The 26,270-nt window shown below is 37.2% G+C and overlaps 2 protein-coding genes across 3 annotated transcripts in view; both read left to right on the top strand.

Annotated features, from left to right (window-relative positions):
- LOC126974459 (potassium channel subfamily K member 1-like) overlaps nucleotides 1–15,400 on the top strand; it is a 57,612-nt gene extending 42,212 nt beyond the window's left edge. For both annotated transcript variants that reach the window (XM_050821964.1, XM_050821963.1), the window contains 4 exons: nucleotides 1,648–1,788; nucleotides 9,097–9,306; nucleotides 12,530–12,718; nucleotides 14,183–15,400. In XM_050821964.1, the coding sequence (XP_050677921.1) occupies nucleotides 1,648–1,788; nucleotides 9,097–9,306; nucleotides 12,530–12,718; nucleotides 14,183–14,481 (839 nt within the window). In that variant the 3' untranslated portion in view covers nucleotides 14,482–15,400. The remainder of the gene's footprint in view (nucleotides 1–1,647; nucleotides 1,789–9,096; nucleotides 9,307–12,529; nucleotides 12,719–14,182) is intronic.
- A 2,639-nt stretch (nucleotides 15,401–18,039) lies between these two features.
- On the top strand, nucleotides 18,040–21,024 carry LOC126974425 (bifunctional lysine-specific demethylase and histidyl-hydroxylase NO66). Its single transcript, XM_050821914.1, has one exon. The coding sequence runs from the start codon at nucleotides 18,192–18,194 to the stop codon at nucleotides 19,956–19,958; it is 1,767 nt and encodes a 588-aa protein (XP_050677871.1). The 5' UTR covers nucleotides 18,040–18,191; the 3' UTR covers nucleotides 19,959–21,024.
- The last annotated feature ends 5,246 nt before the right edge of the window (nucleotides 21,025–26,270 follow it).

The raw sequence follows: 26,270 nt of genomic DNA on the forward strand, positions 1-26,270 counted from the left end.
AACCCTGTTTTAATAAAAAAAAAATTGAGATTGAAATAATTATAGTGTAGACAACCCTATGCTTAGTACATCATCACATATTGTAAAGATCTGCAAAAGCTTTTAAAGCGGAGTGACGTCATCGTAATATATATTGTGCATGCTTTCATCGCCAGTATTTCCACTTCATTAAATTACCTTTGATTTTTTTTTAATTTGAAGAGATTTTTGGCTCAGTAGCATAAATGCCTTCTTATCGAGTTGCGGGTTCCTTTCATGCTGAAAATATCTTAATATAATATACTAGCTGACCCAGCAAACGTCGTATTGCCAAATGCCAAATAACATATTATAAAAAATCAATTATTAAAATTTTGTTGCAACCGATTCTCAGACCTACCAAATATATCGTACTACAATTATTGTATTCGATTGCCATCTTGCAACCCTATATCGGTTTGGTGGATGGAACAGGATAATATAAAAATCGTGATACAAAAATAGTTGTAGATCGTAGAAGGGCGAAAATTTAAATTTGTATGTATTTTTCAATGCTGAATCATAATTAAATAAAAATAAAAATAAATTCAAAAAATTAAAAAAACCATTAACTTTTAGAGGGATGAAAAATACATAGAAGCCGATTCTCAGACCTACTGAATATGCATATAAAATTTGATAAACATCAGTAAAGCCGTTTCGGAGGAGTAAGGTAACTAACATTGTGATACGAGAATTTTATATATAAGAAGAGAAGATAAATCCAGTGTCCTGATGTTTGTTTCCAGTGAACTCCTAAACTAATGAACGGATTTTAATGGAGAGTGGGAGTACTTCATGGAGTGCAGTTTAGTCCCACTTGATGGATGGTATTTTTTTTCGATTTGGGACCCATAATTATTTTTATTTCCAATATTTGTTTTGTATGGACATCTTTTCTATGAGAGAATTTATTGACGCACGGTTTGACGGTTATGCTGTGAAACAATTTCATTATAACAACTGGGAGCACATTTTACTACATAATTCTTGACGTTATGAAATATGCAATGATGCTCATATGTTTTGAAAACCCAACATCCTTACTGATATTATACTTAATCTCGAGACTTCACAACATTATCTTCTCTTAGTCATCATCATCAGCCGGAACACGTTCACTGCTGGACAAAGGCCTCCCCCAGACATCGCCACGATACGATGATCGGTCCTACGCTGCCCTCATCCAACTACTCCGGCGATCTTGAGCAGATCATCGCTCCATCTTGGGAGACTACCAACACTGCATAATGCAACTGCATGCAAGTCCTCGAATAGGTACGTGGTCGCTATTCGAGGACTTTACTGACCCAACTGCCTTCTATCGAGTCCGTCGAGCTATGTGACCTGCCCTCAGCCACTTGAATTTTGCAACCATCTGAGCTATATTGGTGACTTTGGTGCTCCTACGGATCTCCTCATCTCTGAATTTGATCTTGCAGGGAAACTCCGAGCATAGGCCTCTCAATTGCCCTCTGACTTACCATTCCTAATATTTTACTACGTAGCTTGCATGAAACCGAAATACAAATAGGAAGTACTCGCAAACTGTAGCATGAATTACTTGGTGGCAAAAAAGTTGCTGCGGTGGTCATGAATATAAATATATTAATAGTGGGTTTTTTTCAGCCGAAGATCTGGAATCGTTACTGGATGTGGTGATCAGCGCCAGTAACCGCGGTGTTTCGGGTTCGAGGAACGTCAGTGGAGGACCCAACTGGAGTTTCGGACAGTCCCTGTTCTTCGCCTCTACTGTTGTCACTACAATTGGTTAGTATAAGCTTATGTTTTTTTTTTCCGGTGTTTCCGGGTCGATACGACATTCGTACCTCAAAAAAAGCGCTTACACCTTCCTTAAAGGCCGGCAACGCTTCTGTGATTCCTCTGGTGTTGCAAGAGAATGTGGGTGGCGGTGATCACTTAACACCAGGTGACCCGTACGCTCGTTTGTCCCCTTTTCCATAAAAAATGGATATATATATATAGCTATTATCAATAGACGATCCAAACAAAAACATTGCTATCATGACATGGGAATTATATTTGGAAAAAATCCGCTATCCCAAGAAATCGTCTAAATAGCGCATAATTGAAACCATTTCTTGACAGTTTATATAATGCTTATATTTAAAAAATATATATATATATATGTACAGAATATGAGAAGAAAATTAATTTTTTCTTTACATTTGTATTTTTATAGACAGTGCGAAAAAAAATCACCAAAGCACCCCCAATTTTTACAGTTGGAGCCATGCTAATCATTCAATCCAGATAAAAATTGTACGAAAATTTATTAATTTTACACCAATACTATTTACCATGTTACTACCAGTTTTGTTAGTTTTGTAATAAATTAAAAATGCTTCTAATTCTGAATTAAAACTATGGCGATCTTGTGCGAGAGATGTAACCTAGCTCCGCTCGATTCCTCAAAGCCGTTGGCTCGGTCTTCAGCCTTAAAAATATCTCTACAGTTATTTAACTTATTCACTATTCCGGCTTTACTCGCATTTTATCAGTTTGGGTACCAACTACAAGGTACAAAAAACAAAACATAAGGTAGTATTGTTTGCGGACGACACTTCACTGATTTTCAAAGTGAAAAGAAACCAAGCTATGTATGACGAAGTGAACGATATTTTATCTGACATCGTGTACTGGTTTAGCGCTAATAACCTATTGTTAAATAGCAAGAAAACTAAATACATTAAATTTATCGTACCAAATGTCAATGTTTTGTTAAACGGAGAGGTGATAGAACCGGTGGAATCTGCTATATTTCTTGGCATAACTCTAGATTCCAAATTACAATGGGGCCCCCATATTGAAGGATTGGCGAACAGACTTAGTTCTGCAATGCTGCACGCGGTTAAAAAGATTAGACAATTAACTGACATAGATACGGCGCGACTAGTATACTTTAGTTATTTCCATAGTATTATGTCCTGTGGTATATTGCTATGGGGCAACGCTGCCGATATTAATACAATATTTGTGCTGCAGAAGAGGGCTATTCGCGCTATTTATAACCTAGGTCCTAAAGAATCATTGAGAGCAAAATTTAAAGAAATTAACATCTTGACTGTTGCTTCTCAGTATATTCTTGATAATGTAATGTATGTTCATAGGCACATAAGTGAATTTGCCAGAAACTGTCATAACCATAATGTTAACACCAGGAACAGACATAAACTTATGATGCCTACTACTTGGCTAAGTCGAGTTAGTAAGTCTTTTGTGGGGCGATGTATATTGCTTTTACAACAAGATCCCAGAAAATGTTCAAAACAAAAGTATAACGTTATTCAAAAGAATTGTTAAAAAACGTTTGTGTGGTAAAGGTTACTATAACATAAATGACTTTCTTAATGATACCACAGATTGGGAATGGAGTGACCGCCCTCAGGCTATTAAATAATAAGTCTAATTGTACAATATTACTTTGTAAACATTTGTTGCGCCTGTTCTTCTCAGGTCTGAGGCATTCATTTTGGAATGGGTGGTAGTTTTTTAATTTCAATAAGTGATGTCACATCCTATTTTGAATAAAAATATTTGAATTTGAACTAGTTTCGAACCTTTCGGAGGGGTGAGTGTAGTGGGTTTGCGATAACATCCCGTCTCATACTGCGGACTTGTGCTCGTAGTGCGCGGCTGGACAGGACGGGGGCTTTTAATAACTTAAAATGAAGTTAAGTTTGTTGAAGTTCTAACTTTAATTAATGATTGTCCAATAATACCATACCATGTCGGGGCGTTACTTATATAATTCTTCATCAGCAGTGGAATCTTTTGACAGTTTAATGAATTAATTTAATGTATCTATTGTTAAATTAGAATTACGCAGACGTTTTTATGATGCGATATATATTATTATAAACTTTTTAGATTCTTTCACTGTGAGCGTTTATTATAGGCGAAATATTCGCAGGGGATTAGGGATGCCCAGTTTATAGGTATATATCTATTTGATGATTTTCATGTAGTTGAATCGATTGCATCCAAATACACGATCTGATTTATTGTTCGACGCATTTGTGTCTGACATCGTGGATACCTTCGGAAAATACTGTAGGCACCTACTCTCCCTTAAACACTTGTTATTTCGCAATGGACACAAGCTTGACATAATAACATAGATTAAGGATTGGTCTCCGCTACCCACCAAAAAGATACCGCACTACCTAAGAAGAATAGCTTTTTTATTACGGTAACTTTTATATGCTTGTGTGCGTGGCTATATAGTGCTATATATTATATTTCAAATTTTGTAATACGCTTCGTGTTCTAAACTACAAAATAATTACTGATGATATGTGATCCCAGTGTCTTTCTTATTTCTTGTAGTATTCTTTTTACTAAGTTTTACTACGCAACCCGCCATTTTACTTTCTAATATAAGCAAAGTTTAACAGAACATGTGGCACGTCAACGTCACACATTGTTCGAGACTGGCTCGAGTACGCCCACTTGGGCGTAGTATTACTTGCCCCACTTAGCGATTACGCCTGCGGTATATATAGTTGGAGCACAGCGGAGACCAATCCTTAATCTTAGGCTACTCATCTAAACTTGAGTTATTGGGTTCGTACAGCTGTAGGTCAATCCACACTTTGATCCTTTATAGTCAAATAGCCCAAAATATTAAATTTAATATTAAAAGTCGGACACGAACAAAACTACGTTCCAGTTTAATATGCATGAAAGTTCCGAGTCGATCCATCTCGTATCACATATGCGGTCTGTGTGCGAAGGGATTATACTTTATAGTATAAAGAACTAAGCGTTAAACGAATTAAAGAAAATCAAAAAAACGACCACAGAATACCGTCTCACAAGAAGGTGAAATCAAATATGAAGTCTAAATCTGTAGTCTGATTGAAATTTGAAACAGGCCAAAGTTGTAACCAGTGGGAGGGTCCTTTGCACACGAAGCCGGCTATATTATGGGTACCAAAACGGCGCCTATTTCTGCCGTGAAGTGTTTCGGTCTGAAGGGCGCCGTAGCTAGTGAAATTACTGGGCAAATACTTACATCCTCTTTGGTTACTTTACCTTCATATACTAGGTAAATGAAATACTTAAATATATGTAATAGATTTTCAAAGATTAAAACTCGTGTTTTATAATAGAATTTTCACATTAGGTATTTGCATAAAAGTACTATTTTGTTTCTAAATTTAGACCAAGTTTTCGAAGTCTTTGCCGGTCAACGAGACAAAAACTCAATTATAAATTACATGTATAATTTAATCCCTTAAAAATTTTAACTTTTTTATTTAAATGTGTAATACTCGCGTTAATCAAAGAAATCATTACAGTCAAATTTTCCTAAATTTTAGCTTATAATCTCTCATATAACATATCAAACAAAACACACAAAGGCCCGGAGCCTTTTAGTACCGGATACTATCGTATTTCGATCCAACATATTTGTTTTGGTCACAAGTTTATACGGCGAGGCTTTGTGGGTGAATTGACAAATATTAAACTCTTAGATCCGAGGTGTACCTAAAACTAGCCATAGCTAGAGTACCGACCAAGGATAACAACATCTGTCTCAAAACTATAAACACCTTTTATTATATTTAGCGTGACGTCACCAAATGGCCCAACTGAAGACCAGCGTTTGTTTTCACACCAGCAAACATGCTCAGTTGGGACCATTTTTGTAACGGTAGTATTCTTTCAGATTTTGTTTGTTTCTTGTTTGTCTCCTTTATAAGTATTATTTTAAGTTATTTGTATATTTATGTGTACTATACGTTTCTAAATAACATTTTTCATTTCATTTCAATACGTAATTCGAGATTCTATTTTGTCTCTTTTATGCATAGTTATACCCTTCATAAGATACATAATAGCTTTAAGGGTAAATGTATACACTTCTATAATAAAGTCCCAGCCACTGTTCAGGCATTATCTATAAATAAATTAAAATGTTTTATAAAAAAAATGGCTCTGTCGTAAATCCTATTACTCCACTGCTGAATATCTAAACGATCGGACAGCGTGGGACTAGATTGTGATTATTTTATAGCGATAGAAATGACTGTACAATATTGCATATTTTTATTGAAAAGAGCGCAAAAAAAGAATGCTGGGAGAGTTTTTTGCGCCGCTTCTTCTCTCTCAGAGCGCCATTTGTTTCCGAAGCGGTAGTAGTATCTAGTAGTATAAGAAATGACACCAAAAAGAATTCTAAAGGAATCAATTTTGAGAAAATATATGCTTTTTATGCCTTTTAAACAAATGACCGGATTTGGTACGGTCGAGCCATCGGACGCGGTCTAGCCCTATTCTCGGAACAAAACATGAATGGGATCGAAGCGACCTTATGTCAAAATGTTTAGTTTTGTATTCTTGTAACACAAATTGACAGTTCAGTTCCTATTGTGGTGGGGTGACGTTCCGATTTAGTGAAGTCGTATGATGCGTCACAAGATCGAACGTCAATTTTTGGGAGATGAGTATTTTTGCAAAATTGACGTTTGGTTGATTTGACAACTTTCCCTGTTAATAATAATAAGTGGAAATATTTTAACCGACTTCAAAAAAGGAGGATGTTCTCAATTCGTCGGTATGTTTTTTTTATGTTTGTTACCTTAGAACTTTCGACTGGGTGAACGCATTTTGATCAATCACTTTTTGAAAGCTGGTGCTTTCCTTGTAGTCCCATTGTAATTATATTATATTCGGCTAATTTAAACTAACATGCAAAAAGTTTATCTACATAAAATTTAAAAAATCCTTAACACTATAAAAAATGTCGATTAACTATTTAAACAGTAGTCCAGTAAAAAAAAGAAAGTAGTCGTTTTTGTGGTAAGTTTTTTATTTCTATAGGTAGAAACTGTCGCTCATCCTGTCAATAACAACAATCAAAGAAGTGTCGAAGGCAAATTTTAATGCTCCTTGATTTAAAAAAAATCCACTAATTGCCCAAGTCACTTAGAAGAGAAGGCCAAAATGACCTTCTAAAATGAAAGACCTGTAATTACATAAGGCGGAAATTCGGACTTACTTGAGAGTGCTATTCTCATCTGTGGTCTCCCCACAACAATATTAATATTATAATACAACCGACAACTCTCAATCGAATATAGATTAAACATCATTAAATATAATCCCGTCTTCGCTGACACGGATAATTTAGATAGACGCGACTCGACCGACCAATGAATTTGTAATTGAGGTTATAGCTACGTTATATGATAGACTTTATGTCGTTGTATTACGAATTCCTTTTAAATAATTATTTTCTACTTTCTAAAGCGTATTAATAATTCTATAAACTTTCGTTTTAACGTATTGTATTAGTTCCAAATACGTTTTTAATTGTAACAATACCTATTATAAACCATATGCTGTCAGGGCAATATTTACGTATACCTGAGGGTATAAGGGTACTTTCACGTCGGGATTCGGGTACCTGTTTGAGTAGCAGTCAAAGAGAATATGAACACTACGTAGCAGTTATAATTAATATTGATTTTGAACAATATTCTATATAGTATACACGGACGAGTAAAAAAAGAAGGACTGCGCGCCGTGATTTTAGCAAGTGAAGCACCGTTATGCTAGTGTGTATGCGGTTACGGGGGATAGGTACTAGTTACACATTTATCAACTAATTTTAGAGTAAAATTATTTATTAATATTAAAATCAAATATTCTCGTTTTGAGCTGTTCCAATTGTCGGTGATTCCCTTCTCCGTGAACTAATAGATCGTTCGGCGTTGTGTAGAGACTTCGCTTCGTTGTGTCTTTTACCGAATCCATATTAGTGGTTCCGGAGAGCTATATGAATCTCACCTGTAGTGAAACATTGTAAAAATAAAATTAAAGATAATAATTATTAAATTTAAGGATATTAATATAGTTCTGAGGTAACAAACATAAAAAATAGAACATACCAACGGATTGAGAACCTCCTCCTTTTTGAAGTCGGCTAATGAGCTTCCTTTCGCGAAGTTTCCAGAACAATACATGGGTACCCTCAAAACAAGCGCGCACACCTAACCCAAAAGGCCGGTAACCTGTGACACTTCTCATGACGCTCACGTACGGTCGTTTGTCCTCAAATTCTTTAAAAAAAACCGCGATTGAGAATTGTAGATTTACCTACGTGTGAACATACCCTAACTTTAACTAAATTGTATTGATTTTCTTCAGAGTTTAATTTCGGCCTCAATTTGCTAAGCGACTTTATCACAGAATAATGAAATACATATTTTATATCTCCAGCGCTCTATGAAGACAATAATAATTGTCAATAAAACCGTGGTTTTGGCGAGGGTATTGAATTGTTCGCTCATTTCTGTACCTGTATATACAATAATTTATATTTATGTTGATAATAATAAGTAATAGATTCTTCATCATCATCATCATCAGCCAGAAGACGTCCACTGCTGGACAAAGGCCTCCCCCAAAGATCTCCATGACGATCGGTCCTGCGCTGCCCTCAGCCAACGTATTCCGGCGATCTTGACCAAATCGTCGGTCCATCTTTTGGGGGACTACCAACATCTGCCTCTTCCGGCACGTTGTCGCCATTCGAGGATTTTCCTGCCCCAACGGCCATCTGTGCGTCGAACCATGTGCCCTGCCCACTGCCACTAAAATTTCGCAATCATTTAGGCTATGTTGGTAACTTTGGTTCTCCTACGGATCTCCTCATTTCTGATTCCATCTCGCATCCACCATCGCAAACTCCGAGCTCCCTCCATTGCCCTCTGAGCGACCATAAGCTTTCTCATCAGGCCCCTAGTTGCGACCAGGTCTGCGTACCATAAGTCATCACTGGCAACACACACTGGTTGAAAACCTTCGTCTTCAGACTGTTCACTGTGGTATTAATTTAATAAATTTTTAAATAAGCGATATCCAAAATTTTATGTTGGATATTTTATATAACTCTATTGCAAGTGAAAATCTGGAAAGAAAACGAAATATAATATACATATATTGGGATAAATATACAATGAAAAATTTCGGTTGATATAAACATTCGCTTAAACCCTATAAAAAGTATTTTATTGAAAGTCTTAACATTGATATGTTATATTTCAGGGTACGGCCATGTGACTCCGCTTTCGAAGCCCGGGAAGCTGTTCTGCATCGCGTACGCTCTGTTGGGGATCCCTCTGACCCTGGTACTCATGTCGGCCCTGGTGGAGAGACTCCTGCTGCCAGCAACGGCCTTGCTGCGGGCCCTCAACAGTTCGCTCGGTCACCTCTACAGACCGTTCACAATCCGGCTTGTGCATCTCAGTTTTATTGGTAACATTAATTCATTTACTAATTTATTTATTTATAAATTTTAGATGGAGGTACCAACAGTAACAATAACTCAACTTAACATTAACAATTGATTTGCATTTACATACTAATTCTACGTTGGTTATTCTAATTTTTAAAATTATACACGGATCCTTAGAACCTAACATAATGTCTAACTTAAATTTCTCCATGCCAAGATGATTACCAAGACAACCGATTAATAAAATATTTTCAAATAATTACTCTAGAAAGAATGTGAAACAATACGGTCGTTATAATAGAATATCTACAACATTCAATGATATCAACGTTCATGACGTTGACATTTTTCACGACACGTTTAAGTCATTTAGAAATAAAGTTTTAGAAAAAATAACGACCACGGTAGATAATAGTTTGTATTAGATTGTTAATGACTTATTAATTCTTAATTTTATTTATATTATATTTATATTCTATTAAAAGGACCGTATTGCATCACATTCGTTCTAGAATAATTATTTGAAAATATTTTATTAATCGGTCGTCTTGGTAAACATCTTGGAATGAAGAAATTTAAGTTAGATAATACTAATTCATAATATCATACATATATCATACAGAGTAAGCCATAATAAATTTAACGTTAAAATGCTTAAATATTGTCTAAGGCTGACATCTTTAGAGCGTACATAGACGTTACTTACGAAAAACTTAGTTGACTGTGATAAAACGCGTACTTGACTTTTGCATTGGGCATCTTAGCGCTCACCGTAATTTCAGCTGTCAAATGACTATATCATGGTAATGAAAGATTATGCTAAGCTCACTTTCAGCTAAGTTGTACTTAAGGCGACACTAAATGCCAGCGACCTTGAGCGATATGAGTTCACGGCTGCCGGCCCGCCATCTATGTAACAAAGCCAGTACATATTTTCAAAATTCTTGCGTGGAAAGCAGTTTATATGCTTACAATCCTCGTTATTCACTACTAATCTGAATAAATGAACCTACACAAAAAAGTACAAGCTATAAGAATAACTTTTCTGAGAGAAGTACCAAAAAAATGCGTCACGCTATGCCAAAAAATTTGTTTAACTTCAAAGAAATGTGGTAGTTCAAACAGGCACGGCAGTGTTAACTATAACCAACAGCAAGCATTAGCAACCTACAAATAAGACTTAAGGATATGTGTAACAGGATTAAGTAGTGTTCATAGCTCGAAATGTTATACTTTCACCACAAAACTTGGCTAAAATCACCATGTTCGCGTGTTTTCTGCTTACTCTTCGCCTTAAGTAAAGTCTGAGCAAAGTCTAAGTACGCTCTACAGATCTCAGCCTAAATTTCGTGTACATTGACGGGACCAGTCCTCCGGACAAAATCTCAGACTTTCGAACTTTCGTATGCAATTTGCTAACGAGATGGCCCCCAATTTCATGACCGAAATGTTTTCTTTTAATCGCTCAAGGGATTTTTATTAAAACTCTGCCCATGAGATATGCCACAGGGCACAGTAAGTCAGGACTGTGTGACGGCCATTCAACGTAGGTAATGTATGTACTGGCTATACATGTGTGACATACAGCCCCATCCTGATAAAACCATATCATGGGATTCTATTTATTATTTAAGACCAAAATCTTACGTCACGGCTTTATTTCGGTTGATTTAAATCAGAGCAATTCAGTTTTCTGTATCACCTCAATCTAATTTAATATCACAAGAAAGGGTTTTAACCACTGACCTCTACTATATACCACTAGACTGGCGGCTGTCTAAGTGATTTTGTGTTTCTGTTTGATATTCGCCATTTTGGCGCTGTTGGCCAAAGCGAGAGTCTGCGGCACTACATGACAACCTCAACAAACATTGATAGATGTGAGAAACTATTTACAAAACAAAAATGTGGACTTTATTACGTTGAATCTTGAAGTATAAATATCACGGAAAAATAACGAAATTAATTCAAAATGCTAAATACTTCAGAGTATTGTACGTTCCTTTGCAGCTATATTTTGTATTTTACGTCAAAATTAGTCCTCTGGACGCTCGCGAGTGGCGCTTCAAATAGGCAAAAAAAAGGCTGCTAACATATGGCCATATATATAAGCCTGTCTGTCCATAGATTCGCGCGAAAATCAGAGTGAGAACACGCTGTGAATATAACAATAAGAATGACTGGTTCGATATTCAAACGTAATGTTATTGTTTCTTTTTTAAGTGTAACAGTGTTTATGGTTTTGCATTAATTGTCGCGAAAGAAGTTGAATGGTGGACTAACCTACCGAAATTTGTTCTACCCTTATGGTATTTTGGTAACGCTTGAGCCTTTTGTTTTGAACAGTAATATTGTTCGTGTTATCATTTCAATGCTCTAAATAAAAAAAAATAGTATATATGAGCAGTCTAAATAAATATACATAGAAAAACTTAAAAACCAAATTTTGTCTAAATTATTAGAGCTGCTTCCGAGACATTTAAACATTTTCAAATTATTTTAATGTTGTAATCTAATAACAATATTTACAATACTATGATTACAATAAATTAAAGCTATCATTACATAGTGTACCAAGAATACTGGCAGCATTTTCGTGTTGGATAGCTAGGCTGATCCGTTGACCCAAATAGCTGCCAGCGCTTGAGTTTCCAGAACCGCTATTGAGGCGCGAAGATAGAACTTTGTACATTCTCCGCACCTCTGGGCTCCATGGGCCAAGTGTCTCGACACCAAACGGAAGACTCACTGAGACCGACATATTTGCGATGTTTGCTGTCGTCAGCAGTCAAACAGAAGCCCCAGCACCAACTGACGTAACCTGGACATGAGAAGGAGCCAGAGTGTCTACGCAAGTCGCGTTCCACACTAGCGCCCTTACCCGTGCCCAAGCCACCAGGGTCATTCCATCGGGGCGCGTTACCACTTATTGTAAACCTGTTCATCATCATCATCCTAAAAAGGCCTACCCCAAAGATCTCCACGACGATCGGTCCTGCGCTGCCCTTATCCAACGTATTCCGTAGATCTTGACGAGATCGTCGGTCCATCTTGTAGGGTCCATCCCAAAACTGCGTTATTATTGCGCCAACGGCCATCTGCCCGTCGAACTATGTGCCCTGCCCACTGTCACTTCAGTTTCTCAATCTTTTAGGCTATGTCGGTAGCTTTGGTTCTCCTATTCATATTAACAACCTGTTAAGATTTTTAATAAAATAAATTGATCGTGTTTTATTGTGGCAGTGACAATGCTGCTAGTGTTCTTCCTCGCCATTCCGGCCGGAATATTCGCCGCGATCGAGCCGGAGTGGGACTACCTGGACTCCTTCTACTACTGCTTCATATCGCTCACCACTATCGGTCTGGGCGACTACATCCCAGGAGACTACCCTGATCAACCATACCGGCCCCTGTATAAGGTTGCCACTACGTGTAAGTGCTGCTTTAATTATTCGATTTATCCTTTAAACAATCATTTAATCAACTTACAACTAAGTTAACAATATGGCTTAACTTTGATTAACGATTGGTCTCCGCTGCGCGCTAGATACCGCAATATCTAAGAACAATCGCTTTTTTATTACGGCAACTATAAGATGCTTGTGTGCGTGGCATCTTGGACTCAATGGCATCTTTAAAATTGTGTAACATACGCTTCGTGTTGTTGTGATATGTGATCCCAGATCCCATGTCAGCATTTAAGTTTCAATTATTAACAAAGTTTAACAGAACATGTGGCACGTCAACGTCACCCATTATTCGAGACTGGCTCGAGTACGCTCACTTGGGCGTTGTATTAGTTGCCGCACTTTGCGACTACGCCTGCGGTATCTAGTTGAAGCGCAGCGGAGACCAATCCGTATTCGAAGCTTATCAATAATTGTTTTTATTCATTAAATGACAATGTAATTTAAGGAAAATTTACACATTAAAATTGACGCGATTATTTTTTATGAGAATTTTATATAAATTTTCTATTACTTAGAAGTTTATCCTTAATACTTATTGGTTAGTTTCAATTTTGTATAAAATAAAATTGTATACTCAATATTATGTTTGTATACCTTGGAGGTAGAATAAGAAAAACTAATCTAAAATAAGACCGATTGTAAAACTGACCTTATTCAAATGCAAATAAAGTTTATTATTATTATGAAAGAATCAAAAAAGGTGTGGTAAATAAAGCAGTCAAGTGTGTGTCGGACGTTACGTACCTACTATTTTTACACCAGATATTTACATAAATTAAAAAATAACAATAAAAATATGTAATTATTTTAATCTATTAACAATACTTTTCGTAGCGCACGCGATTTAATGAATATTTTAGGTACTTTTTTACACCTTGGATTATATTTTTTGAGTCTAAGTAAGGACCCCTTTTTTTTTGAAAATATAATAAAGCCTAGCCCGCCGGGTGACAACCCGGGGATAGTGCAACTTCCGACCAGTGAAAGAATTTTTTGAATCGGTTCAGTTGTTTCGGAGCCTTTTCAATGCAAACATACAAACAATCATATCTTTCCTATTTATAATATTAGTATAGATGACCACCTGTTTCATGCAGCCCAGCGAGACTTTCTAAAAAAAAGCGATTCACTCGATTATATGAAACGTGCTGTTATTGACAGATGACTGCTATAATCTTGTAATAAACAGAGATATCCACAACGTTTTAAGCAACTGTTCGCTTTCAAACTTAGCCGGAATATATTTCATCGCCTTAATGTAATTACTATTTCAAACTTATGGCAACTCTCACTGCACGTTTCATACTAAACTAAATTTTAATTTTTTACCTAGACAGTACCTCTTATTACGTAAAATTTACATCCTCTTTGGTTCATGAGTCACTAACAAAACAAAAACAGCATTGATGTTTTTTTTCTTTTTCAGTCTACCTGTTGATGGGTTTGACATTCCTCATGCTCACATTAACCGTCTTCTATGACATTCCTCAACTGAACCTAAGCAGCGTTTTCTCCTCAATGAAACTCGACGAAGATCCGGAGAAGTTACGCCTGAGTGGTTCAGGATTGTTACCGGGGTACGGCATTGGCGGGCTGGTGATGAGAGATGATTACAACCATCATGATCAACGGCGCTCCGTGGTGCACGTCAGACCTCACGTTGATGACAGTCCGAGCCCGGAGGACACAACACCAGTCCATGCTAAGGATATGCGAGTGCACTAACTTGCCATACTTACAATAACTCTTTGATTAAATATATTTTAGTTGGACAAACGCCCTGACCAATTTGAAAATAAATTCAAAATGGCGCGCATTTATTTTTAACCCAAATGAGATATTAAGTCATCCTTCTGTTTGAAATAACAGAATTTTATGAAGTTTATTCGAGACAATCCATCTAATTATGTATTTAATCAAAAATCAGTTCTAACAAAAGTACGTAAAGTGAAAAAATCTGTTCTTTGTAACGACGTAGATAATCATGTGGCAAGTATAAGGCAAGTATGTCGATTGATCGCATTTGCTATTAATGGGAAAAAATATGAAATGTTATAGATTTGTAGAAGGTTATTAAACCACAGTGGATATGTAGCCCTTGCATTATTCATAAGAAAAAAAAAATGTTTTGTCTATGGAATAAGACAGACTTTGTAATTTTGTAGTTTTTCCAACATTTTTCATAAAAAATAACTAATTTCATTGTGACTCTGAATTCCGATAAATAATCATAGGTATCTGACGCAAAATTATAACATAAATATTATCTATTAAATCTACAAGTTCCTTCAAGTTCCTTTTTTTGTCTGTGGTTTTCACTAGGCGAGGCGCACTTGAATTTATATAAATTTTGACTATGATAAAATATTATAATTAATGATTGTAAAAGAGCTTTTAATGTAAACTGTAACCCTGTCTACAACCAAATGAAATATCTTTACTTATAATATAGAATAATATATTTTATAATGTTACACAATTTCAGATGTTTAGATTTTTAATGTAGGTAGTAATAATGTGTGTAGGACTTTATTATTTATATATATTATACAGAAACATATTTGCAAACGTATCAAATTTATATACAAGATTTAATAGACGTCATTTTAAAATATCCTAAGACCTCTTTGAAACTGGAAGCCAAATAAATGTTTTCTTCGAATTGCACAGATATTTTATTAAAACGTAAATGTTGCAAAGTTGCCTACCATTTTAGTGTCTACTACTACGTCTTGACTACGAAATAATTGGTTTTAAGATAAAGATAATTAATCAGTATGAATGAATATAACCACACCTATATAGCGTCCTATATAAATAAATAATGTATTTTAAAAAAAAAATTGTTTGTTTTATTTATATCCATGCTAATATTGGAAAAGTTTATTTATTAATGATATGACTTTGCTCATGCTTTTCACTCTTGGACTTGGATGTTAAAAAAAAACTAGAAAGAATTGATTTTTTTGTTTTTCTTTATGAAAGGGCATGTCTACAAAATAATTGCAACTCAACTTAAGTGTTACAATAAGCCATAAAAAAACCTCTTATCCTAGGTTGTCACTAAAACATACATAAATATAATAACAACCAAGATTCGAATAAAATATATTATACATAGACTGCACTAAAAGTATCGGGAATGGAATATTTCCACTGTTCCTGTCATATTAAAATCTTTTTAATTGAAAACTCTTTGGTTTCAAAAATCGAATACCATTTATTTATTTAAAAAAAGATTCTCGGTCTTATCACAAGGTCTTGTCAAACTTGTTTAGTCGTTGAGAAAATGGAATTGACTCGAGAAAATTCTAGAGCGATGATTTATTATGACTTTCGAAGTGGTTTAACACAAACACAGTGTGTTGACCGGATGATTTCTGCATTTGGTGATGAAGCCCCATCCAAAACCACAATTTATCGCTGGTTTGCTGAATTTCAACGTGGACCTGTCAAGCTCAGTGATGATCCCCGTCAATGTCGTCCAAAAACTGCAGTCACCAAAAAAAATGTTGATGGTGTGCGTCAGCTGATTGAGGAAGATCGACATGTGACATACCGCGATATTCAGGCAACTTTAGACATTGGCATGAGTCAAATACAAAATATAATCTTGCATTAACAAATAGGTTTAAAAAAGTTTTTTCCCGATGGATACCGCATTTGCTCTGTAAAGAGCAAAAAGCGGCTGGCGTTACTTGGTGCGTCAGAATCCTTGAAAGATTCCACGCAGGATCCTCAAATGCTGTAACAAAATCGTATCAGGTGACGAATCCTGGATATACGCGTACGAACCCGAAACAACCAGTCACGAGTTTGGGTGCTCGAAAATGAGTTAAAGGGAACAAAAGTTGTTCGTTCGGAGTGTTGCAAAAAAAATGGTTGCCACGTTTGTCTCCAAAACCGGCCATGTTGCGACTATTCCTCTTGAGGGACAAAGAACGGTTTATGCAGAATGGTATGCTAGCATTTGTTTGCCACATGTCATTTTTGAACTCCGTAAAGAGAACTGCAACCGTCACATCATCCTCCATCACGACAATGCGAGTTCTCACACCGAACACAGAACAAAAGAGTTTTTAGAGCAAGAAAAAATAGAACTATTAGACCATCCGCCCTAATGATTTCTATACTTTCCCTAAAATAAAGAATAAATTGCGTGGTCCGAGATTTTCATCACCTGAAGAAGCTGTGGACGCCTACAAAACGGCCATTTTGGAGACCCCAACTTCCGAATGGAATGGTTGCTTCAATGATTGGCTCCATCGTATGGAAAAATGTGTCAAATTTCGCGGAGAATACTTACTTAGAAAGGCAATAAATACATTTTTAAATAGTAATGTTGTGTCACTTCCTTGATTCCCGAAATTTTCAGTGCCGCATAAGGGTACCTATTATAAAAAATAAAAGAAAATAAACATATGTAAATGAGGTATAATATTGTTACTTATTTTGGTAGGGTTGTCAAGTTAATGGATAAATTATATCTTATCGTTTAGTTTAGGTATTTGAAAGATATATATATTTTAAAAGCATATTGAAAAAAATACCTTATTCGCTCCTGCAATTGCAGGAGATGTAATAACTATTTCCAAGGATGTTTTGGAGGAATAGAACATATTGAAGCAGCTTTATGAATGGTGAATAATAACTCTCCACCAATGGCAAAAAAACAAATAGTGCTAAAGAATTTTAGAGCGAAGTTTCAAAATACAAAAACCCAGCTAGGATGTTGCATTCAGCAATATTATGAAATCGCCATCTACCTGCTAGGCTTGCCATTTTCTATTGAGCGTTGTAAAAAAAATAAACAGAAGAACAGACTATTTACTACGACTGAACATATAATGACAGTCACATAATAATAAGTGCGTCATACCGACAGTAGGTTAAGTTTAGTGATTAGGTTTCAACCCACCGTTGAAATGAATGGTTCAAATCAAAAGTATCAGAAATTTCAAACGATTTACATGAGTCATCTTAAGTATTTAAATCACGATAAGCTTAATATGATTCAATTTGTTTTATTTCCTGTTAAAAAAAAATGTTGCAAATACATATAATTTTGAAGAAAACATACTTGAATATGGGGGAATATGAAATAAATCAATCTAGCAAACCTGAGACTCAACTAATCTTAATGATCCCGTGCCCCGTGCCACCAATAAATTTAAAAAAAACTGATCTTTTATGTTTGTCTATAAACTTGTATCCCGTGCCACTAAATAAATAATAAAATAACCTAAAACCTAGCTTCCATGGTCATGAAAAAAAAAATACATAACCTTAAAGTAAACCTATATTTTTTCGCGACTTAGTGCTCGCGTCGCGTTGATATTATTATTGAATATTTTTCGAAAGAACTTATTAATTTATTAGGAACATTGAGATACATATCCTATCAGGTTCTATATCATATTTTTAATAGTTTAATCATGGAATCACCTGTTTCGGCGTTTGCTATTTACAAATCTCATAAAGCAAATAACAAACAGAAGAAAGAGTCTAAGAAAGCTAGGAAAAATAAAAATAAATATCCAACTCCATCAAGACCGCTTACCGAAGAACTTCGTGCTGAAACAGTTATGAATATTGGAAAGAAACTTAAGCAACAAAACAAAAAAATCAAAGACTCAAAAAACTTAATCAAGAAGAAGTCACATAAAAAGAAAAAAAATAAGCTAAGTGAGAAGTTTAAAAATCATAAAATAAAGTCTGACGTTAGTGCTAATCTGTCTGATAATGAAGATATTCCTGTTCTTATACCAGGTCCTTCTAAGCCAATAGCTAGTGCATTAGATAATACTGATAATTGTTCACACTCTAGTGATGGTATAGAATTTATCCCAGTGCAAACTGACAGCTCAGAAGAGGGTCTCAAGCTTTTCAAATGGATGATAGCACCTTATAATCCTGAAGAATTTCTGAACAAAATTTGGGAAAAGAAACCCTTGCATATATCAAGAAAGAATTCTAATTATTACAAGGATTTAATTACAACACCCATGATAGATAATATGTTAAGGAATGAGAGTATACAATTTACAAAAAATATTGATATAACTTCATATATTGATGGCAAGAGGGAAACACACAATCCTGAAGGAAGAGCTCATCCACATTTGGTATGGGACTTTTATTTGAATGGTTGCAGCATTCGTTTGTTAAATCCACAGACTTATATTCCTCAATTACATTTGCTAAATGCAACACTACAAGAATTCTTCAACTCTTTTGTTGGTGCAAATGCATATTTAACCCCACCTGATAGTCAAGGATTTGCTCCTCATTATGATGATATTGAAGCATTTATCCTTCAAACTGAAGGTAAAAAACACTGGCGTATTTATAGACCTAGGGAAGAAAATGAAGTATTACCTCGAGTTTCTTCAAAGAATTTTAGTGATGAAGAAATTGGTGAACCTATTCTTGAAATTACATTAGAAGCTGGAGATATGCTGTACTTTCCGAGGGGTTATATCCACCAAGGCATCACTATAAATGGTGAGCATTCGCTGCATGTTACTATCAGTATGTACCAGAAACATTCATGGGCTGATTTGTTTGAGAAAATGATTCCTGCAGCACTCCAAATGGCAGTTACCGAAAATATAGACCTTAGAAGTGGACTACCATTTGATCTTTATGATAACTTTGGTTTAGTTCATTCAGATGCTAACACACCAAGAAAAGCTGAGATAATGCAAATTATCTTGACAAAATTTGATAAAATTAAGCAATATTTACCAATCAATGAAGCTGTTGATCAAATGGGTAAGAATTATCAAAGAGATGCACTACCTCCTGTTTTGAGTGATGTAGAAAAAGCTGTGACAGTATTTGGAGATACAGATGTTATGATTGATGGGGGTAAAGTGATAAATAGAGTGGAAATGAGTTTAGATACTAAAATAAGATTGTTACGTAAGAATATACTGAGGATGGTATCAGAGGATTGCATAAGGCTTTATTATTATGCTGAAAACTCTTTAGAATACCATGGAAATGAACTGACATTTTTAGAGATTGATGATGATATGGCGCCTGCTATAGAAAATTTAATAATATCTTATCCAGAGTATGTAAGTATTGAAAACTTAGATTTACCAAATGATACTGACAAGTTGCAAATAGCTGATGCTCTATGGAACAGAGGATTGATTATGACTGAATATCCTTTGGAAAACATAGATGAGGAATAAACTATTTTCAATAACTTAAGTACAAATATATTTTTCTAAATACCCTGTAACCATTATGTGATTCAAATATGCTATTTTGCTCAACATATTCCATACTAAATAAACAGTAACAAACATAAAGAACACAATCGAAGTCGATAATTGATTTGAATGGATTTGATTTGAAACACTATTACAAGTAATATGTATATCATACTATTATAATATGATAATAATAATAATATTGACACACTTTTTACACAAATTATCTTGCCCCAAGTTAAGCATATATAGCCTGTGTTATGGGTTACAAGACAATCATATATTTAATACAATAATAATAAATTCATATAAACATACATAAATACATTTAAACATCCATGACTCGGAATCAAACACCCATATTCATTATATAAATGCTTGCACCTACCGGGATTCGAACCCGGGACCTCTAGCTTAGTAGGTAGGATCACTAACCACTCGGCTATACAGGTCGGTCCTTTTTTTTTTAAATAATATGATGTCTCATATAATAAAACTGTGTTTTAGCAATAGCAACATATGGAATATTGGATTTATAGTCCAAAATCAACCTTTTCGGGTGTTTTGTCTCTCTAAATAGCATATGGCAAGCAATGTTACGTTCCTGCACAATTTTTTGTATACCTCTGTGGAGTGTTTGATTCTATCTGTTCAAAGCTATACCCACATTATTTGCCTTCATTCTATTATAACTTCAAAGGGACATAGCACTCCTCAATAACAAAATAAAATTAGAAATCGAATGAGGTTGTGTGGATTTCGTCATTAAGTTAATTATCTTACTCGGTACTCAAGGGGGTTATCATGTTTACATGGGCTATAATATCAGTATTCAGTATACAGAATTGAATAACTTACTAAATTTATTGAATGAGCTAATATTCTGGCAAAGCAAAGACACTCTGCAAAACTTTAATTATGTTGAAAATCAAATGCATCAAAATTCTGTCAAACCAAAATAAGTGAATACTCTAAACAACATAATTAAAATTACATTATGTATTTAATTTAATTTATAAATGTATAATTTTATACCTACATATTATGTAGTATGTTTTATTTCCCTATCCCATATAATACGCTTTCTGGCTTAAGACACATTGTTGGTTGGTCCCTTTGAAACTGAAGCGGGTTTTACTGTATGTGATAATGGCACTAACATAAAACCCTAATAGCAAAGTATCTCATAGATAATATTATTTTAATCAGATTATAAACTATGAGTATAAAAAGTGTTCAAGTGCCTAGACTTCACAACCCTCAGAATCCTATATATCTGTAAAGAATCTAGAGTATGCAATTTAAAACTGCTACATAGTAGGGGCACCTGGTCCCTAATTGTTAGCCTCAATTTCCATGCCTTTAGAAGTTATGGGTAGCTGAGGGCATACACTCAAACAAGCATGGGGCATAAATTTATTTAAAAAAAACCTATACTTATAAAAAAGGATTTTTTTTCATTATTCATCACATTACACAGTTAGCTAAATTGAAAATTTGGACCGCCCTTCTTGCATAAAGACTCTGTTTTATGATTTAATCACAAATGTATAATTTTCAGATTTTCCTTATACTTGAGTATAAGACTGTATTACTTGCCAAATTTCATAGTTCTAGGTCAATGGAAAATATCCCATAAATTATGATTCCCTGAGTTTTTGCGGTTCATGCCGCAGTTTCATGCGGCCGTTTTTTTTATGTTAACTTAGTTTGATTTTTTTCACAGCTTCAAGAAACTAGACTTAAGTATATCGTTTAATTTCAACTCAATACCTCCACGCGTTCCCGAGATAAAGGTTCTTGACAGACAACAAAGTGATTCTATAAGGAACGGAACCATAAAAATTTACGTAGTTAAGCTGAAAAGACTCAAAACTTTGGTCAAAATAGAGTTAAGTATGCCATCTTATTCTTTCCAGGCATGTGGACCACGGTGCACAAATCGACGTCATACATACAGACAGATTTTTCTAACGCTTTTGATAAATCGAACCATCATGTCCTATTAAAAAAAATTGCCGGGTACGGATCACATGGAGCTCTTTTAAATTGGTTTAAATCATATCTCAATCAGAGGCCTCAAGTAGTTTCAACTGAAATGGATATGACTCGGATACTATAATTGCTACTTCTGGCATCCCACAAGGATCGCATCTTGGACCCATTTTATTTACTATATTCATTAACGACATTACCATATCCATAATTGTCATGCTTCCCTATTTGCCGATGATCTAAAAATATATAGAGTAATAAGGCTGACCTTAACAACATACAGGTATGGTGTTATAATAATAATATGGTCCTAAACAAAAAAAAATGTTTTGTGATGAGGGTTACTAAGAAAAACATTTCTACTGTATGTAAATATTACCTAAATAACTCTGAGCTCGAAGAGGTGTTTGAAACAAAGGATCTCGGAATTATAGTGGACTCAAAATACAATTTTAAGACACACAGATTCTCTAGTTTCAAAGGGTGCACAAATGCTGGCTTTTGTTTAACGCAACACGAAAGACTTCAAACTAATAAATACTAAAATCACCTTATATAATACTCTAGTTAGAAGTATCTTAGAATATGCTTGCATAGTCTGGAGCCCAAGCTTGTAGCTGTACCTACAACCAATAATATCAATTAATACAAATGTCTAATACCTAACTTGAAACGTAGCATTATAGATCGTAGAAATAGTAATCGTGCATAATAACTGTAATAAGCGTATGCCGAAAGATTCGTTCTGACAAGAACATTTTATTTTATATAACGTAATATTAGCTCTGACAAGAACATTTTATTTTATATAACGTAATTATAGCTCTGATAAGAACCATTTCATAATGCTGTACATCAACTCATAGAATCATACAGATCACCAGTAGTAGATCTCAGTGAAGTTTCAAGCATCGTACTTTCTCTCGACGATCGCAGACATACTCACGTGATCAGTCATATGCTCCGCGTTACACAACCGCGCAGCAAGGCCGAGTGTCCTCGAATGACGCGTCGGGACTCGGGCGTCGATCGATATTCATGCAATTTTAATCAATGAGCAATAGCGTAGGTGCGGAATGCTCATTGACATCGTATGATCGAGCTTCGACGCGACTTTACACAAACTGCGATAGCATTAGTTTTAGAGCGAGATAGAACACATAATATTATTCTCAATTCTTAGTGAATGAAACGTTTTACTATTGGTTAAAATGTAAGCTTTAGTATTGGTGCGTATTTTCTGAACTTGTAAATATTTTTTAAGTAACGATTGTAATTGGGTAACTAGTTTTAAGGATTTTGTATATATATCGTGTAACTTTTTAATAAATCACATTCTCGTCTCGGCCCCCGCGCCGAGCAGACTACTACACGCGCCTGTGCTCACGCTCCGCTACGCCGCCACGCTACGCCCAGTGCTACGCTACGCAGCTCCGCTACGTGTGGTACGAGGTATACTACGCCAAGTTCGACTGGTTACGTCGAATTCGTTCCGGCCCGCAGCTTGTTTACAGCAATTTTTGTTGTAGTAAGTGAGTTGCGTGCCATCGCGGTTGAGCTGAAGGATACCTAACGGTGACAACTAACTCGGCTAACGTTGACCCGGTGCGTTTCTCAGGCCTCCTGACCTGAGAGAAACCGGACGACCCGATCCCATTGCACTTGGGCTTTCCCAAGGGTGACGGTTCGCGGCTATAACCATTAGGGATAGCCGCGCCTCTTCCAACCCTCGTTGCTCCCTGCCCTCGGCGGGGAGGCTCCATCAGTATGGCTCCATCAGCGGACCTTCTCAACGCCATTATAGCCCAGTTTGTGGCTTCGCTAAAAGCCGCAAATATCCACGTCGACCACTCAGTATTCGAGAACCTCATCTCCTCCGCGGCCAACACTCAAAGTCGGCCCCTTACTGACTCCCCCGCGTCCCCCGATGAGCCCTCCGCTCACAAATCTGCTTCCGAGGACATGGAGTTCTCCGACTCCGCCTCCTGCGACCGCAAGCGGCCAGTCCATTCCTCCTCGGAGGAATCAGATAACGGAACACTCACTGGTTCCGTACTCGACACCTCTCTCCGTCCCTATCGTCCCTCAGACGACTCATTCCAACTGGTTCAGTCCAGAAAGAAACGTCAGGCTAAGCGCATCGCGTCTGATAAGGTTTTAACCTCCTCTTCCTCCCCAGTACCACTAATGTCCCTCGACATTAGTTTACCCCCGGACTCGGTCCCCTCCTCTTGCCAACCGGCGACACGCTCGCCCGTCCACCCTAGCAACAAGCCTCCACCGCCAATCTTTCTCCGTGATAAGGCAAAGTGGACATATGTAGCCCAACTTTGCACCGATCACAAGGTGCGATACACCCGTGCCTCAAACACAGGTGAGGCAATACGCATAGTCGTACCGACCACGGACGACTTTCGCAACCTCACCCTCCTCCTCTCGCGTAACAACGTGCCTTACCACACCTATGCGCTCCCGGAAGAGCGCAAGGTCAAGGCTGTCCTCCGAGGCCTCCCGTACGAGCTCTCTAATGAGCTCATACAGGAGGACCTTGTCAAGAAAGGCTTTCCGGTCGAGGCTGTACATAAAATGTACAGCCGTACCGGGAAGAAATACCCGTTAGCGTTAGTCATTCAAACTAACGTCCCTGAAGCCAGGGAACTCTTCAAAGGAGAGTTCACCGTATGTGGGCTCTCCAACATACGTGTGGAAGCCCCACACAAGCGGGGGTTCCCCGGTCAATGTCACCGCTGCCAGATGTATGGCCACGCAGCGGCAAACTGCTCTGCTCCTCCCAGGTGCGTAAAGTGCCTCGAACCCCACAGCACCAAAGAGTGCAAACGCACTCGCGACGAGGTAACACCTCCCGCATGCGTGCTCTGCGGGCAGGAGGGCCACACTGCGAATTATCGCGGATGCCCTTGTGCCCCCCGTTCCGCCCCGAAGGCTACTAATAAGCAGACTTCCAGGCCGCCAAAACAAAGGCCACCTCTGGCCTCTAACCTCACCCAATCCCACTTCCCTCATATGAGGAATAAAACTGTCGGGCCCCAACTCTCCACCTCATGGAGACAATCAGCCCCTCCCTCTCAGGCATTCAATGTCTACTCCCGCCCCGCCCCGGCCACCTTCAGTGGCCCCAGGCGGGCAGTACCTCCCCAGGCTCAATCACAGGTGCAAAGCACCCTGAAAGACCTGGAAGAGATTTACGCCTCACTAGGCGAAGTTGACATTCAAGAGATATCCGTCCTGGCACGGAAACTCAGGACGGCTAAGTCCTCCAAGGAGCGCCTCTTTGCGCTGGCAGAGCACCACCATTTGGTGGCCTCCTTGTAATTCCTAAAGCGCTTACCACATAGTGCGGTACGAGTGAAGCCTAGGGGCGTATCACTCGAACTAACCAAATCACTATTTTTAAATTTCTCCTCTCTCAATCTTTCGTCTGACCTGGATTGACAGGTACCAGATACATGTAGCCTCACCTCCCGTTTGTGATCATCCTTCTGATGTCGCCAAGTCTCTATTAGACAGCACCTTCTGTGCATTCCCAGCGAACACTCCCTAGGGAGTGCCGCTTGCGCCTCTCTTCCCCGAGAGATGGTCGCCTACGATGAAGGCTTAGAGGGCACACTGCCCAAAGCCAACCTCAGGTGGTGTTTAGTGGGTAGGCACTTAGGTTCTTACGTGAGTCCCACATAACCAACGCAGCCTTAGGCTGCGTTGGTATGCATGAGCATTCACCACCCTTCCCCGGATTCCCTTCGTAATCCCGGAGGGTAGCCCTTTCCCTTTGTCTGGGCGCAAAAAAAAAAAAAAAAAATTAATAAATCATATCTTCCATATATCTTCCACATATTCCTCACAGTCAAGCAGTTGTTTTATTTAATCGCCAAACGCTCAGTCTCTAAAGTGGTTACCCCGAACAAGAACGCCGACGGAAGGAAGCCAGAACAGAATACACCAAACCTCTGCCCGGCTACACATTGAAGAACAGCTTCACCAGCTCGCCGAAACGACGAATTCCTGTTCGACGAATCTCTGCTCGAGGAATATCAACCCGACGAAAAAATGGAAGACACAAACCAGGCTCAGCCACTCCCAGCGCCCACCGCGACAGAAATCTCCACCATTTCACTGTCGATGCGCATACCACCATTTTGGCGGGAAAATCCGCGATTGTGGTATCACAGCTTTGAAGCCGCCTCCGATGACCTCAAGAGGAGTCAAGCCCAGCTGACACAGATGGTGCTCGTCCAATTAGAAAAGGCTGACATCGAACAAATCTCCGACATCCTATTT

The sequence above is a fragment of the Leptidea sinapis genome, chromosome 32 (genome assembly GCF_905404315.1).
Source record: "Leptidea sinapis chromosome 32, ilLepSina1.1, whole genome shotgun sequence".
Classification (NCBI taxonomy): Eukaryota; Metazoa; Arthropoda; class Insecta; order Lepidoptera; family Pieridae; genus Leptidea; species Leptidea sinapis.

Coding starts and splice junctions, on each gene's coding strand:
- LOC126974425 (XM_050821914.1), top strand. CDS start 18,192: ATGGAATCACCTGTTTCGGCGTTTGCTATTTACAAATCTCATAAAGCA.